This window comes from Balaenoptera borealis, assembly GCF_965194805.1.
Source record: "Balaenoptera borealis genome assembly, chromosome: 7".
In the NCBI taxonomy this organism is placed as follows: domain Eukaryota; kingdom Metazoa; phylum Chordata; class Mammalia; order Artiodactyla; family Balaenopteridae; genus Balaenoptera; species Balaenoptera borealis.
The window spans coordinates 23931771-23948389 of NC_138864.1; the positions used below are offsets into that span (position 1 = coordinate 23931771).

General features: G+C 42.4%; 1 protein-coding gene across 5 annotated transcripts in view; it reads left to right on the top strand.

Moving 5' to 3' along the window:
* The window catches only part of NAPEPLD (N-acyl phosphatidylethanolamine phospholipase D), a 99071-nt gene that overhangs the window by 41508 nt on the left and 40944 nt on the right, over positions 1 to 16619 (top strand). For 2 of the 5 annotated variants that reach the window (XR_014246757.1, XM_082399376.1), the window contains exon 1: positions 5274 to 8759. The exons of 2 other annotated variants lie outside the window; for them this stretch is intronic. Coding sequence is in view for 1 of the 3 variants with exons in the window: in XM_082399376.1 (XP_082255502.1) it covers positions 8521 to 8759 (239 nt within the window). In the remaining 2 variants the exon portion in view is untranslated. Of the gene's footprint in view, positions 1 to 5273; positions 8760 to 8877; positions 9210 to 16619 lie in introns of those variants that run through there. One more of the 5 variants, XM_082399377.1, reaches the window with a different exon arrangement.

Consider the following 16619-nt stretch of genomic DNA (forward strand, 5'->3'; position numbering starts at 1 on the left):
TCTTTTAGGCAGTTAAGTTAGAGCTGAAAAGAAAAACTTCCCGAGTCCTCTGTTTCTTCCTCACGCTAGGAGACACATTTTGGGTTGGTAAATTTTGCTTCCCTACCAATATCTCCCAACACTAGGACTTCTGCTCCTTTCTCTGAATCTTCCAACCATGACTCCTAGCACCAACCTGGAAATTTGATCCTCTAATGCCTGGAAATTGGGTCTCTCAGAACTCAACCTGGAAGTCACAGTATAGAGTTTAGACCTATGTGTCTACTCATGAATGTTATGCTAATGGACAAATATATTTTATATATATATATATATAGATAGATAGATATATAGATATATATAGATATATATATAGTTACCACACTTCAAAGACTGCTTAAAGGAGAATGTGTTGGTTTTCCATTGCTACTGTAACAAAGTACCTTAAATTTGGTGATTTATACACATTTATATATTTTCTTACACTTTTGGAGGCCAAAAGCCAAAATCATTTTCACTGGGCTAAACTCAGTGTGTCAGCAAGGCTGGTTTCTTCCAGAGGCTGCCCACCTTCCTTGGCTGTGACTGCATCACACCAATCCCTGCTGCTGTTGCCACATTGCCTTCTTTTTTCTTTTTTTAAAATAATTAATTAATTTATTTATTTATTTATTTTTGGCTGTGTTGGGTCTTTGTTGCTGCACTTAGGCTTTCTCTAGTTGTGGCAAAGGGGGGCCTACTCTTTGCTGCAGTGTGCAGACTTCTAATCATTGCAGTGGCTTCTCTTGTTGCGGAGCACGGGCTTCAGGTGCGCGGGCTTCAGTAGTTGTGGCGCATGGGCTCAGTAGTTGTGGCTCGCAGACTCTAGAGCGCAGGCTCAGTAGTTGTGGCACATGGGCTTAGCTGCTCCGCGGCATGTGGGATCTTCCCAGACCAGGGATCGAACCCGTGTCCCCTGCATTGGCAGGCAGATTCTTAACCACTGCACCACAAGGGAAGTGCCTGCCTTCTTCTCTCTTTGACCTTCTAGCCTACCTCTTCTAAGGATCCTTGTGATTACGTTTAGGGCCCACCTGGATAATCCAGGCTGATCTCCCCATTTTACGATCCTTGATGACATGTGTAAGTCTCTTGTGCCACATAGGTAACATTCACAGATTCTGGGGCTTAGGAGGTGAATATTTTCTGGGGAAGAGAGGATTCTTCAGTTTACCACAGAGAGCAGTATTCCTTGTTCTTGAATTGGAAGCAGATGATACACACCTCTTTGTGGCTGGACACTTGGGAATTTAGGGGTCGATGGGAAGGACTGGGACGAGTAACCCTCATCAGTTGCTCAGCCTCTGGACAATCAGATACCACAGGGGTCTGGGAGGGGGAAGAAGGCAAGAAGAAGTCTTTTCCCTCCCTGCCCATAATAAATGCCATCCAAGTTGAATTAACATTGTGCTGGAAATGTGGTTGGCAATTTAAAAAGGGTTAAGGGACTCCTTCTGAAAATTTTTTCACTGAATCACTGATGGCAGAGCCACGTGACTAGCTGAGTAAACTGTTTTACAGATGCGGGAGGTTCATAGTTTTTGATTCTAGATTGGCTGTGTGTACAGTTCGGGACATGCTGAAGACTCCGTCCTGAGTCGTTTACCCTTAGACCCAGGTAAAAAGCCCTGTGCTTGAGAGCCCCCTCTGGCCTCCTCTGGCTGCACCTCTCCTCGGGTGTGCCACGGGGACCTGTCTAAATGCTCTCCAGGTACCCAGGAATTTGGAGTCCTGCCAAAATGGTCCCAAGCTTGCTTCCAGGGCCTGCACGAACCTCTTCCCCATGTCCGTCCTCCTGAGGTCAGGCAGCACACTGCTGTGTGCACCCCAAGGCCCACGGGTGGCCAAGGGGTGGCTCTTTGGGGAATGGAAGGAACTTAGATATGGGAAAGGGTTCATATGGGTGAGCTCCAGGCCATCACGGTACAGAGCAAAGCTCTGGAGCTGATATCACGGACCAAAGGCCAGCTCTCCCAGACAGATGGCCAGGGTCTGGTGGGGAACTCTGAGGAGGCTGAGAATGCCAAAGAACCTGGGCTTCCTTGTCTTTATGAAGGTGTATTTTGTCAAGGTAGGAGGATCGAATATGTTTTACTTAACCATTTGTCAGCTTGATTTATGACTTTTAAATAGTTAGATATGTAGAATGTGTCCCTTGTTAATACTCTTGCCTTGGGCTCTGTATGCTAGTGGCAGGTCTGGCCAGAGCTACACTCACTGCTATGAATAGCAACGCCTAAATCAGAGGTACCCCACACATTGCACAAAGCAGTGCAATGAAAGCATCATAATGAGAAGGAATCAAGTCAAGTTTCTTTGGGCAGCAAACTGAATGTAAAAAGAAGTTCAATTAATCCAACAAGTCATTAGGAAAGTATCTATCTTAGGACCCCACCTTCATAAGATAGAATATTTAGTTAGCTAGGGTGAAGAGGATAAATAAGACTTAATGCCTTCAACATTAACAGTCAGTTTTTGATGTTTAGATTTTGGAAAATATTTGATTCTATATTCTAAATTCCAATCTTTTGTTGTAACTGTGTAATTCAGCTGCATGGGAACCCAAAATAACATGAGCAAAAAAGTACAGGATCAAAGAATGAGTGATGTTTCACAATCAGTGTGCCCAGACGAAGACTTCCCTCAAATCATATTCTCTGAACCACTTAGGTGTAGGAGGGCTCCTCTCTCATTGGAGAAAACCACGGCGGGTCTTCCCATATTCTTCTGGTTAATTTGTCAGTGGATTCCTCCTGACAGTCTAATAAGGATTAAAAATTGAAGTCTATATTCAACACAAGCAGTGTTTTTAAAGTTAAAACTGGTGCTTTAAAAGTTAAATGAAGAAGAAACTCAAATATAAACGTTCAAAAAAACCCTGGAAATCTAATAATTTTTCTTAATCACAAAATACATATGTATTGGTGACTTTGGTTTCCTCTTTCACTTTTCTTTTTTAAATGAATCTAAAGTTTCATGATTAAAAATAGCCTAACACAGAGGTCAGCAAACTTTTTTGGTAAAAGGTCAGATAGTAAATATTTTAGGCTTTGTGGGTCATATGTCTCTGTTGCAACAACTCAGCTCTGCCCCCTGTAGTGCAAAAGTAGTCAGGTGATATGTAAATGAGTTAATGTGGCTTTATGTTACTAAAACTTTTTTATGAACCCTGAAATTTAAACCTTACATAATTTTCAGGTATTGCAAAATATTACTTTTGATTTTGATTTTTTTCCCCCAACCATGTAAAACTGTAAAAAAGTCATTCTTAGCTCACAGGCCATACAAAAACAGGTGGCAACCTAAAACTATAAAACTACTGAAGAAAACAGAAGAAAAACATGACATTTGACTTGGCAATGATTTCTTAGATATGACAGTAAAAGCACAGGAAACAAAAGTAAGAATAGACAAATGGGTCTATACCAACCAAACTTTAGTGCATCAAAGACACAGCTAATGGAGTGAAAAGGCAACCTATGGAATGGAAGAAAATATTTGCAAATCATATATCTGATAAGGGGTTAATATCCAGAATATATAAAGAATCATGTAACTCAACAACAAAAAATCAAATAACTCAATTTAAAAATGGGCAAAGGACTTCAATAGACATTTCTCTAAAGATGATATATAAATGGCCAACAAGTATACAAAAAGGTGTTCAAGATTCCTAATCATCAGAGAAATACAAATCAAAATCACAATGAGATATCACCTCATACCCATTAGGATGGCTAATATCTAGAAAACAGAAAATGACAAGTGTTGATGAGGATATGGAGACATTGAAACACTTGTGCACTGTTGGTGGAATTGTAAAATGATGTAGCCACTATGGAAAGTATTAAAAATTTAATAAACGGAAACCTCAATTAAATAGAGTTGGGAGACCAGAAGGGAGAGCTCTCACACGCTGCAATGATAGTAGAGCCCAACAGGAAGAAGAAAGACTCTTCTACTTTCCTGGCAAGGATTCAGCCAATGAGAAGTCATGGACTCTTTGTTTACTGAGCCCTCCGAACTTCCTTTTCTCCTCTATAAAAGTGTGCTCCTTCCCTTGCTATACGGAGACTTGCACATGGCTCACCATGGTTGCAGACCCTGAACTGCAGTTCTCTGCTGATCCCAAGTCCATCTTTGCTGGAGAAATATCTGGCAGTCTATTTGTTTCAGCTCAATAAAGCAGTATTGAGGTTCCTCAAAAAATAGAATTGCCATATGATCTAGCAATCCCACCTCTGGGTATATGTTTGAAAAAATGGGAGGCAGGGTCTTGAAGAGAGATTTGCACACGCATGTTCATAGCAGCACCATTCACAGTAGCTAAGAGGTGGAAGCAACCCAAATGTCCATTGATGGATGAATGGATAAATAAAATGTGGCAAATGGAATATTATTCAGCCTTAAAGAAAAGAAGAAAATCTTGTCACGTGCTGCAATGCAACATGGATGAACCTTGAGAAGATTACGCTAAGAGAAATAAGTCAGTCACAAAAAAAACAAATACTGGATAATTCCATTTGGATGAGGTATTTAAATAGTCAAATCCACATAAACAGAAAATAGAATGGTGGTTACCAAGGCCTGGGGGTAGGAGAAGAAGGGGTATTGTTTAATGGGTATAGAGTTTTAGATTTGCAAGATGAAAAAGTTCTGGAGATCTGTTTCCCAACAATGTGAATATACTTAATGCTACTGAACTGTACATTTAAAATTTACCACCTTAACCATTTTTATGTCATGTGTTTTTTACCCCAATACAAGAAGTGAAAAAGTATCACTATAATATACATGTTGAGGACTTTATATTCTGAAAAAAAAAAATAGTTTGAATCAAAACCAAAACAAACCAGGGGGCAGGCGAGGTTTGGCCCTCAGGTCAAATTTTGCTGACCATTGGCCTAATGTAATCCAACTCCCCCTGTAATCAGCATGCTGTCTTCACATATTTTCCCCCAAAATCTTCTTTATAGAGTCACCAAATGTTACAACTGCAAGTGGCCACAGAAACTCAGTCATTTTGGAGGGTAGGAGTGGGGCCTGGTGAGGTGGGACGGGTATTTTCCAAGGTCGCAGAGGTAGTTAATGGCAGAGCACTGATTTAGAAGTTAGCTGCCTTATTGCTTTTCGGAGTTATCTATAGATTTTTTTTTTAAATTTTTTATTTATTATTTATTTATTATGTTTATTTTTGGCTGTGTTGGGTCTTCGTTTCTGTGTGAGGGCTTTCTCCAGTTGCGGCGAGTGGGAGCCGGAGCCACTCTTCATCGCGGTGCGCGGGCCTCTCACTATCGCGGCCTCTCTTGTTGCGGAGCAGAGGCTCCAGACGCTCAGGCTCAGTAGTTGTGGCTCACGGGCCCAGTTGCTCCGCGGCATGTGGGATCTTCCCAGACCAGGGCTCGAACCCGTGTCCCCTGCATTGGTAGGCAGATTCTCAACCACTGCGCCACCAGGGAAGCCCATATCTATAGATTCTTAATGATCATGCAAATAAATTTTGATTTAACTGGAGGTGAACTCAGTAGTTCACTGAATTCCACAGGTGCTGCTATAAATACACATTGAATTAAAGTCCTCTAGTAAGTAGTCACGCTGTGCTCTAGTCCTCTGTGCCTTTAGGCCTGGAGCTGGGAGAAGAAAGGACAGTACTGATTGCAGAACTCACTTTACAGATGAGCTGTTGTGCTAAAATTGGTTTATATGTGGTTTCCCAGAAGTAATTTAACTAACATTTTGTAAAGTATTTCAAATAAGCTCATTTGGGACTTCACTGGCAGTCCAGTGGTTGGAATTTCACCTTCCAATGCAGGGGTTGCGGGTTCGATGCCTGAATGGGGAGCTGGGATCCCACATGCCTCGCAGCCAAAAAAAAAAGAAAAACCCAAAACATAAAACAGAAGCAATGTTGTAACAAATTCAATTAAGACTTTAAAATGGTCCACATCGAAAAAATCTTAAAAAAATAAATAAAATAAAATAAGCTCATTTAATATGAGTTTCCAGAAACGTTACCTTGGCCACCAGCCACTTTAAGGGAACTGTGTAAATTTGCCCCTCTTCTTTACAGCATTAATTAACATTTAAAAATGAAGTAATGTTAAAACAAATTCAACTGAGTAAATTTTAAAGATCTTAGAGACTTTTTTCAATGGTACATGAATCGGGCAGCATCCCATTTAGCAGATAGAAAGAAGCTCCAAGGAGTTGCACAAAATGAAAGACCTTTACAGGCAGAAGGGAGTGGACCAGGAAGTTATAATAGCAGAAAGTGGATTGGCTGTGACAGGTCACTTTCCTTTGGGGGATGGTATGGGTCTATCAGGCTGATAAACTAGTGCTGACCAGGTGATTCCTGATTGACTGGTTTAAGATTCCTATTCTGGGAGAGGCTGACATTCTGAGTCTCCATTTGGTTGATGTGGAGCTTAGCATAAGTGACTCCATTTTAGGCCTGTTGTTTTAACAGTGACAACTTAAAAGACAAACAGTTATATGCTGAGTGCCTGACTTCCTAGGGGTGGCGTAAGAGGGAAGGACAAATAAAACCCAGTTCAGCAGGTCAGGATCTAAAATTAAACCATGAGTGAAAGGCACAGCATTCATTCTGCTCTGTACTGTGAAGCAGGGCAAGCTAGAGGTTTTACCTGGAGTGATAGAAATTGTTTTACTAAACAGCTTTTCATTGTCTAGAAAAATTAAGCTTTGGAAATCAAGTAGAGATTACAACACAATCCATAAAGTTTATGTAGTAAACAACATAAAAGTTTGTTTAGAAAGCATAAACATTAATTAATACAGCTTCAATTATAATCTCTGTGTTGTACTAAAAGGTTACTATTCATTCCTCCTAGACTTTCCTGGTCTACATAAATGTGCTTATCAAAAGCACCTGCTCTCAGTGAAAAACAAGCTGTAAACATTAGTCTCCATTTATCTGTAAGTTTGTGTAGAGAAGAGTTATCAAGCGAACGTTTCAAATTGCCTCTTAAACATAATAAGCGAATGCAATGCATGAGCCTAGGCAGTTAATAAGCCTAGTTCAGAAAAAAAAAAAAAAAGGCTATAAAAGACATTCTTGGGATAATCACACAAACTTGAAACTGGACTGAACATTAAATGGTATCAGGGAATTGTTTCCTTAGGTGTGCTAATGGTATTGTGATTGAGGCGAATGTCCTTTCTTTAGAAGAGGCAGGCTGAAATATTTAGGGGTGATTGATTTTGTTGTCTGCAATTTATTCAAACGGTGTAACAAAAAGATATCTCTATATTCTGTATGTTTGAAAATCATCATAAAGAATTGGAGTGAGGGGAACAGAGGGCATCTTTTTAAAGTTCCTTAGCCAAGAGCATTGTGAAGACCTCCTGAGCTAACAGTAGCTTCAATTGACAGTTTGGGTTTGTAGCGCTGGGTCTTTTTTTCCTGTTGCACCTGAGGTACCACTGAGTGAGTGCAGTCTCAGCCCAGCCCACGAGCAAGCAGCTCTTCTTCACACTTAAAGTGAATAAGATTCAGCAACAGCTGCAAGCTACCCTGAGGGGGTAAAAGTCCATACCTGGCATAATCTTATTTACATTCCTACGCTATTACACTGGCACGGTCACTTTCAAATTGCAAAATAGTTTGGTTTGCATTTTCCACCAGTCGTGTCTGCATTCGCAGTCCCAGACAGAGGGCATTTCTTTCTGGCCCGTGGACACACTCCCGAGGACTCTTATAGAGGAATCTCTTTGCCCAACCACCCATTGTTGAATTCTGTTTCCATCTGTCTATACTTAAATTACTTATTGAAACAGTAAATTTCATCCTGCAGTTCAAAAAGGAAAACCTGAGAAAAGCTGGGAATCATAATTTGGTGCTCTGTTGTCATCATCCTGAGATTTTTTTTAAAAAGCAAATTTAGATGAGAACTGTGTATACCAGGAAGCTGTGACATCTTTTTAATAGTTAATGAGCACAGACCGTGACAAGGCAATGCTTGCCATGAATATTCAATACCTACTGTACACACTTCAAATTACAGTTTGGTTTCTTCGCTACGGGGCTCGTGGCACCATAGGTTGTAAGTATCCTGCTACCAGGTGCTGGTCTACTACGATCGCGCAGGCTACGAAAGGCCACCAAGATCCCATTTAATTTTAGCAATTAGGGCGGGTGTTCTAGAAGGTGTTCACGTGATTTGAAAGTTAGCTTTTAGGTCTAGGACAGGACAGCAAGTTTGGTGTCAGAAGGGCTTGGGCAGAGTGCGAGAGAGGCATGGGCCGGGCCAGGAAGGGCAAAACGGGCCGCGGCGCCTCCTGTAACCAATAAGGCCTCGGCGCCGGGGCCTGGCGGGGGGCGGCCATCTTGGTAAGGCCCTGAGCGGCGGCCGGCGCGGGGCTGACGCCGGCGGGGCTGCCAGATTCGAAGGACACGACGAGTGAGTGACCGGGCAACGTGGAGCGAAATCTAGCTCGGCCAGGACCCCGCGCGGCGTGGGGGCACCCGGTGGGCCTCGGATGCGGCGCCGGCTCGCCCCCAGGATGGTGAGGCGGCGAGCGCTGAGGCGCTGCCTGCAGTTGTTAACGCCCTCGGCGGAGCCGGTGCGGCGGAGCCGGGGGCGGAGAAACCCGGGCGCTGGCCACCGTCGCCCCTTCCGCTGCCCTGGGGCGCTGTGTCCGGGGGCGCTGTGTCCCGTAGCCGAAGAGCAGCAGCAGAGGCGGCGGCGGCGCGCGCGCCTGACCGACCGTCGCGTCAGGTGAGCCCACGCTCCGTGCCCGCCTCCCTGCCTCCCCCCCCCCCCCCGCTAGCGCCCGCCTCCCTGCCCCCCCTACCCCCCGCCTCCCTGCCCCCCCACCCCCCAGCGCCTTTCCTTCGCCCGGCTCCGCTTGCTTCCTCTCGGTCTCTGGGTGGACCGGACCGCACTCCCCAGCTTGGGGCTGCTTGGACTCTTCCGCGGAGTAGAGCGGAATGTGGGTGGATTCTTGCTCCCGAGCCCTGCCTCTACCCGGAGATGCTGCACTTGTGAGTGGCAGGGGTTCGCTTGAATTTCCGCACCTCACGAGGTGCGGAGCCCGCATCTCTGAGGCTGCCTGGATGAAGAGCCACATGATTTTTTTCGCTTGGGAGAGTAGCCATCTCTGGGATTTGTTATAATCCAATCTCCTCTGCAAATCACGAGGTTGCATCTTCACCGATTGGAATACATGTGGGTGTATTTTTTGGTTGTATGTAAATGAGTGGGTGGACAACTTCCTTGGAGCAATTTATTTCTGCTTCACCTGTAGTATTTATTTCTAAAAATCCGTTCCACCGGGTTTTTCCTCTTTTATCTTGAAAACTAACTATGGAATGGAAATGAAGAGCGAAAGGTTGGAGCAAGGTGCGGCGAGGTGGTGGAAGCCGGCGCTTTCTTGAGTTTTCAGTTCGGTGGTCGTTTGTTTCTCAAATTGAATATTATTGCAGGCTTTTCAGACCAGGTATTCAGATAGTTTTTTATTTTTCAGCTGTAATCCTGGTAGTTGAGATAAATACGCTTATACAGGCCCCTGAGCCTGAGATGCATCACATCTCAGTTGAACCTGGAAAATATTGAGTATGAGAAAAGTTAACCTTCAAAAAGTAGCTAGGTTTTCGGCCTTGTCTTTACTGCAGTTGTTCTATATATGTTGTAATATGACTCACCTGGTTTACTTTGGCTAACCAGCATCAAGTGTTTGCTATTTGATAATTCTGATTAAGTTATTGAGAAAGTCATTCCTGAGATACAGCTCTCTGGAAATTAAGAAATAATTTCCATCTTTGTTAAGAATGGATATCTAGCAGTTCCATTTCTATTTTCAGTTTCATTGGTTTTGATTTAGCCGCAGACGTCGATATCATTTAGAAAGAAGTTATGTAATCTTTAAAAAGATTACCTATTTCCCACAGTAGTCTGATTTTGTTGCAAGAAAATTTAGATCTGCTGGAGAAGAAATTTAGGGACTGTTTAAAATGTAAGAGAGAGATTGATTTCAATTCAAACTGTTTTAAGTTAACTGAAGATATTGTCGCAATTTTCAGATTTTATTTCATTACATTCTGCAGGCTTTCCTGCTGCAAGAATTTCATAAGTCTACAAGGGATGAAAATAGTGTATTTTTCATACTCTTATTTTCCTTCACAGTTTCAAATTATATTGTACAGATTTCGTATTGCAAAATTTAATTTTTAAATTAGTTATAACTGACTGATATTTTAATATAAGCATTCCGTCATAGGGTTTGGGTTTTGGTTATGCTTTGGATGATACAGTCATGCTGTATGAAAAGGGTATTATGTTATTTTGAGTATTAGTGAGCTTGGGAAATTGGGGAAATTTTTAAGAACATGTTGTCCGTGTTTGACAAAGTACTATTGGCCTTTAATTTTGTTGTTTCATTCTGCTTTTTCATTGTAGTGGTAGACAGCTGTAGTTATGTTACCGGGTTGGCGTGGGTAGTGTCAAAATAGCTTCAACCGAGGAGGTCAGCGGAAGACCCGGACCAGCAATCTCGGTCCTTGTGATAGCATGCAAAGAATTGCAGACTACCACTTAGGGCTTAAGCACAAAGCTGAGTTTTATTAAAGCCTAATTACACTCTCGGGGGAGAGCGGGCAGTTTCTGCGAAGTGAAACCAGCCTATAAGCATACATTCTCAGAGAGCGGGCTGTTTCTGCGAAGAGAAGCCAGTAGCTCCTGTACCGGCTTAAGGGTGTTCATACGGAGCGCTTTGCGAGGAGGCGGGGCGCAATCGTGGGTGAGTGACAGGGGGTCATTATTTGATTGACAGTCCCGAGCTATGTAACAAGTTCCTTATTGCGCATGCCCTTACCCTTGATTCGCTAAGAAAAGCCCAAGGGGGGCGGCAAAACCACCTGCAGATTTTATTATAATGATGGTATAATGAGTTTGGTTTACTCTAGGTTATACTCCTGTCTAGTCCGGGCACGCACAGCCCGGGGAAGTCCCCTTGTGTTAACTGTGCTCCCTCTTTATCAGGATAAATTGCTCGCCACACGACTATAGTTTCCCCCGTTCTGGGTGGAGTCAGGGGAGGGTCCTCAGATGGTCGGGGTGTAATTCCACTAGTCCCCTCTTTTCGCCACTGTCACCTCCTTGCTGCTAATGTCTAACTACCTAACAGATATAGTGGGTTTTTCCATTCCATTCTGCTCTTTTTTTTGTAAGTTAGAATATGGCTGTAGCTGAAGGACTGTGTTGATCTGGGCATTTTAGATTGACATGCATACAAGTAAAAAATGTTTTCGTTGAGGTATTACTGGGGAAATGGATTGAGCACATAATTAATGGTTAACGAGCACCTTTATCCTGAAGGCCTGTGGGGGCATATGTAAAACTGGCATTAAAAAAATCACCCATGTGATTTCCAGCATGAGAGTCAAGTAATGTGCTATTCTAACTGCTAGAATACCGAAAAATTCTACCTATCTATATCTATAGTGCTTTCCTTGATTTGTCTTTTGAATTTAATAACCATTTACTGTGTATTTAAATTTTTTTAATACTTTATTAATTTTTTAATATCTTTATTGGAGTATACTTGCTTTACAATGGTGTGTTAGTTTCTGCCTTATAACAAAGTAAATATTTTATTAACAGACTTTTGTGACAGATTATGTATGAATTCATATATCCCCAGGGGCAGTCTTGTTATGTCAGAGATAGTCTTTTGCCAACTCAGCTGGTTAAATAATGTATTATAACTTCATAATTTACAAAGCTCTTTCAAGTATTCTTGTATATATTTATATTTACTTTGGTTTTAGAGACGTACAATATGTGAGATTGTTAATGCCCTTCCACCGACGAGGGAAACAGGAAACTGAGAGCCCGGAAGATTTTAGTAATTTACGCAGGGTTCCTTAGCACAACAGCCCTGGCCTTTGGCCCAATACGCGTATACACAGCTGCTGCTTATTAGAAAGGGGGTACCAACTGAAGCCAAGGTAAGAGTGGTTGGGATAGCAAACTTTGATCAGCATCACAGCCATAAGTTGCAGCCCTAAACCTGTTGGTTGTGAATGGTAAGTGCCATTGGCTATGGGGGCACAGGGCTGGCATCTAGATGGATCAGCATAAATTCAGAAATGATTGAAAATCAACTCAGTATAGGCCTGCTACCTAGAACAATTCACCTTGCCCCTCGGCGGCAGCAGATTTTCCTGTTTATCTAATTGGAGGGCCTTCCCAGATTTAAGGGACAGTAAAAAATGCCTGTAGACTTCTGTGCTCCTTTGTAATCTCTCTCCGTGATAAGAATGAAATGGTCAGAATATAGAAAAACCAAGCTTCCTCATTGTTCTGGCACCCCTTAAAATGAGCAGACACTTGATTTGCTTACAAAAGATTCTGTTGCTAGGAAAACTGGACGACAGCAATAATTTGTTTTGAAAGTTGTTTTCTGTATTTTGAAGGTCCTTCAAACTACAAAGATGTTTGTTTTCAAGTTACTATGTTCATTCCTTTGGCTTGTTTAGAGAGTTCATGCAAAGTACTACCATCTGTGTTGTGCTATTCTGTGATTGAAGTAACTAATGACGGTTTAAAGAGTTTCTGAGCTCAAAGTTCTTTTTTAAACTTGAGGCCAGTTTATCTGTTTATGAGCTAAACTAAGTGAAATACCCACCATGAGGTGAAATGTATCATTTATCTCCCCAGGCTGACCACATGCTCTGTTGGTTCTAAGTGTTTCTAGGCATAATTCAGGTGAGAATATGGCTAATCAGCAGTCCAGGCTCCATCACCAGACAGAGCTGGACCCTTGGAGTGCCATGTACCTCTCTGCCCTGACTTGCTTCTCCTGTAAAAGAAAGGGATCACAGAATGATGACTTGGGTCATGGAGTGTTGAAGTTAGAAAGGACCTTCGTATGTGGCTGGTCCAACCCCTTAACTTATAGATTTCCTGTTTCTACTTTTTTTTTTTTTTGGCTGCGTTGGGTCTTTGCTGCTGTGCACAGGCTTTCTCTAGTTGCGGCGAGTGGGGGCTACTTTTCATTGTGGTGCGCGGGCTTCTCATTGCGGTGGCTTCTCCTTGCGGAGCACGGGCTCTAGGGCGCGCGGGCTTCAGTAGTTGTGGCTCGTGGGTTCTAGAGCGCAGGCTCAGTAGTTGTGGCTCGTGGGTTCTAGAGCGCAGGCTCAGTAGTTTTGACGCACGGGCTTAGTTGCTCCGCGGCATGTGGGATCTTCCCGGACCAGGGCTTGAACCTGTGTCCCCTGCACTGGCAGGCAGATTCTTAACTACTGTGCCACTAGGGAAGTCTCTCCTGTTTCTACACTTGCAAGAGTTTTTAACCTCTCATGTTGCCACAAAAGTGAAACGTCAAAATTAGACTTTTCCACCATTTCACAGAGATGAGGTACAGATCTTCCTGACTTACGATGGGCTTACATCTTCATAAACGTGACTGAAGTTGAAAATATCATAATTTGAAAATGCATTTAATACACCTAATCTATCGGACATCATAGCTTAGCCTACTTTAAGCATGCTCTGAAAGCTTACATTAGTCCACAGTCTGACACAAAGCCTATTTTACGAGAAAGTGTTGTATATCCCATATACGTTATTGAATACTATAGTAAAAGTGAAAAACAGAATGGTTGTAAGTGTATGGGTTGTTTACCCTGGTGATTGCTAGCCAGCGACCCCAGTCACCCACTGGGAGCTGCGACTTGCTGCCTCTGCCCAGCAAGGGAAGAGAGTATCTTTTGGTCCACATATTACTAGCCTGGGAAAAGATCGAAATTCACAGTTCGAAGTAGGGTTTCTACTGAATGCGTATCGCTTTTGCACCATTGTAAAGTCAAAAAATCATAAGTTGGGCCATTGTAAGTCGGGGACCGTTCGTACTTAAAAATTCTTACTTGAAAGTCCATTCCTTTCTTATTCTTTCCTCATATAGTGTCTCAATTTTATATGTAGACGAACTGTCCATCGTGTGTAAACGTATGCGTGCCTTTCGGAGCCCATGTTTTAACTGGGTGAATGTGAATGCTGGAGCGTGTATCGAATATCATCACAGAAGAATTTGACATAAACGTGTGATGTTCTCGGCAACATTCTCTAGGTTAAGCATGATTATGTAGAGCTTTATAATTTCTTTTTGCTTAGCTGCCCAAATATCTTAAAATCATACTTTATAATAAAGCTTATCTCCAATTTAGTATACACTGCCCACATTTTAATACATTTTGTTGAAGGCATTACTATGCATATATATGGTACCCTGAGGCTGCAGAGTGATCAGTGTTTCAGGTTTTCCCAGGACTGAGGGCATTCCCAGGATACAGGACTTTCAGTGCTAAAACTGGGAAAGCCCCGAGGTGTTGATCCTCTTACCTGAAAGTGTCTCTTCATTGGACTTGATTAAAAATTCTTCCAGCTGGAAGGATAAAATGCCAGGTGGTTATATGCTGGATGAACTCAAAGGCATCTTTTCAAGGCAAGGAAAATATCTTCAAGGCCCCATGTATATTTTCTGTTTATATGACTGAAGTATAGGACTAATTTATTATTTTCTGTGTAACTTTAAACAAAAATAATTTAGCAATTAAATAGGATAGTGACATCATTTGAAATCGCCGTGTAATATTAAAAGGGCAATTATAGGGCTTCCCTGGTGGCGCAGTGGTTAAGAATCCACCTGCCAATGCAGGGGACACAGGTTCGAGCCCTGGTCTGGGAAGATCCCACATGCCACGGAGCAACTAAGCCTGTGCGCCACAACTACTGTGCCTGACTCTAGAAGCCCACGAGCCACAACTACTGAAGCCCGCGTGCCTAGAGACCGTGCTCTGCAACAAGAGAAGCCACTGCAGTGAGAAGCAGGCACACTGCAATGAAGAGCAGCCCCCGCTCACTGCAACGAAGACCCAACACAGCCAAAAAAAATAATAATAAAATATAAATAAATAAATAAATTTATAAAAAGAAAAATAAGGGAACTGGTATTTATTGTCTACTAAGTGCTTTTTACTTTGAAAGGGGAGAAAAAAGACATTGTTGAAAGCAAGAAAGGCTAGCCTTGTCAGTGAGACCATACTGTTGGCTGTATGCAACTAACTTTAGAACCTAGGCATCTGTTTAAGATAAATTTATTGGATTTTCCTTGCATATTCAACATGATTAGTGGAAAGAGCATGGATTTTGGAGTTTGATCAACTTGGGTTGGATTTCCAGGTCCAACTGTTACCAGCTTTTTGGCTTCAGGTAAACTGTTAACCTCTGTGAACCTCTGGTATGTTGCCTGTGATGTGAAGATAATATCTATCTACCTTGAGGGAATGTTGTGAGGATTAAATGAGATAATGAATGTGTATAAAATGTCTGACACATATAAGTGCTCAATAAACGATATACCTATAGCAGTCATGTGTGTTGCTCTGTGTACCCTTGTTTGGATTAGGAAGGCTCTATTTTTGGATAGTTACCTTGTGTGTTTTTATAGCTTCCCTAAGCTTCCAAGTTATGGTCATTGTATCAGTTAGGATTAGTTTGGGGAGGTCCAGAGTTGCAAGATCCAGGCTTGGTACGTGGCCTCTGTCTGAAATCCTAGTTCTCTATGCCTATTCCTAGAAGTGGCCATGATACTCATGGCTCAAGATGGCTCCAGGATGCAGGAAGAATCCAGAATGCCTCCCTTTCCCATATAAGACTTCTGCTTCGATCTCATTGGCCATCCCTAGCTGGAAGGTGTGGAAATGTAGTCATTAACTGGTGCATAGCTACCCTAAGTAAAACTGACATTCTGTTACTGAGGAGAAAAGGGGCACTAGATTGTATGGTAGGCATCTTCTGGTCTCTACCACTTTGTCACCACTTTACCACCATAGAATTTAACTACTGAAGTCTTCCCTAAGATTTTTCAGTTTTTATCTCCATAATTAGTAGACTTAGTGGGAATGCCCTTTGTTGAATTTTGTCTCATTGTCCTTTGGTTACTTTTGCTTCTCCTGTAATTTTATTCCCAGCAGATTCTCTCAGAAACAATTAACTCTGTCTCAGTGAAGAGTGATTAGGATTTCAGCTCCTGTTCATTTATTCAGTCAATAAATAGTTATTGAGCACTCATGATGTACAGGCTGCTGTGGGTTACTATAGACAGTGCCAGTTATTACTGAGTGTGGTTCCTTTTTTTTTTGGTTTGGCTTCCTGGGCACACAGAGTTGAATTTGTGACTCAGCTGGACTGAGTAGAAGCCTGTGACCTATCAAACTTTATCCTTAGCAGTGTAGTCTTCCAAGTCCTCGTACTGTGTAGCCACCTTGAGGTTAGGCCACCTTTATAACTTGGGGTGCAGGACAAGGGAGGAAGAGTAGGCTTTATTGTTGGCAGCTGCTCTGCTAGCATAAATTCTGGGGTACCAGAAAGTCCCTTTGGTCCTTCCTAAATGCCTGTGCTACCTTCATGCCAATGGCTGATTGAAAGTAGTGGTTCTCAACCCTGCCTACATATCAGAATCACCCACAGAGCTTTGAAAAACTACCTGGGGAATGCCCACCTGACATTTGGATTCAGGAGCCTCCAGTGTAGTTTAAAAAGCTCCACAGGTAATTCTGTTGTGCAGCCAGAATT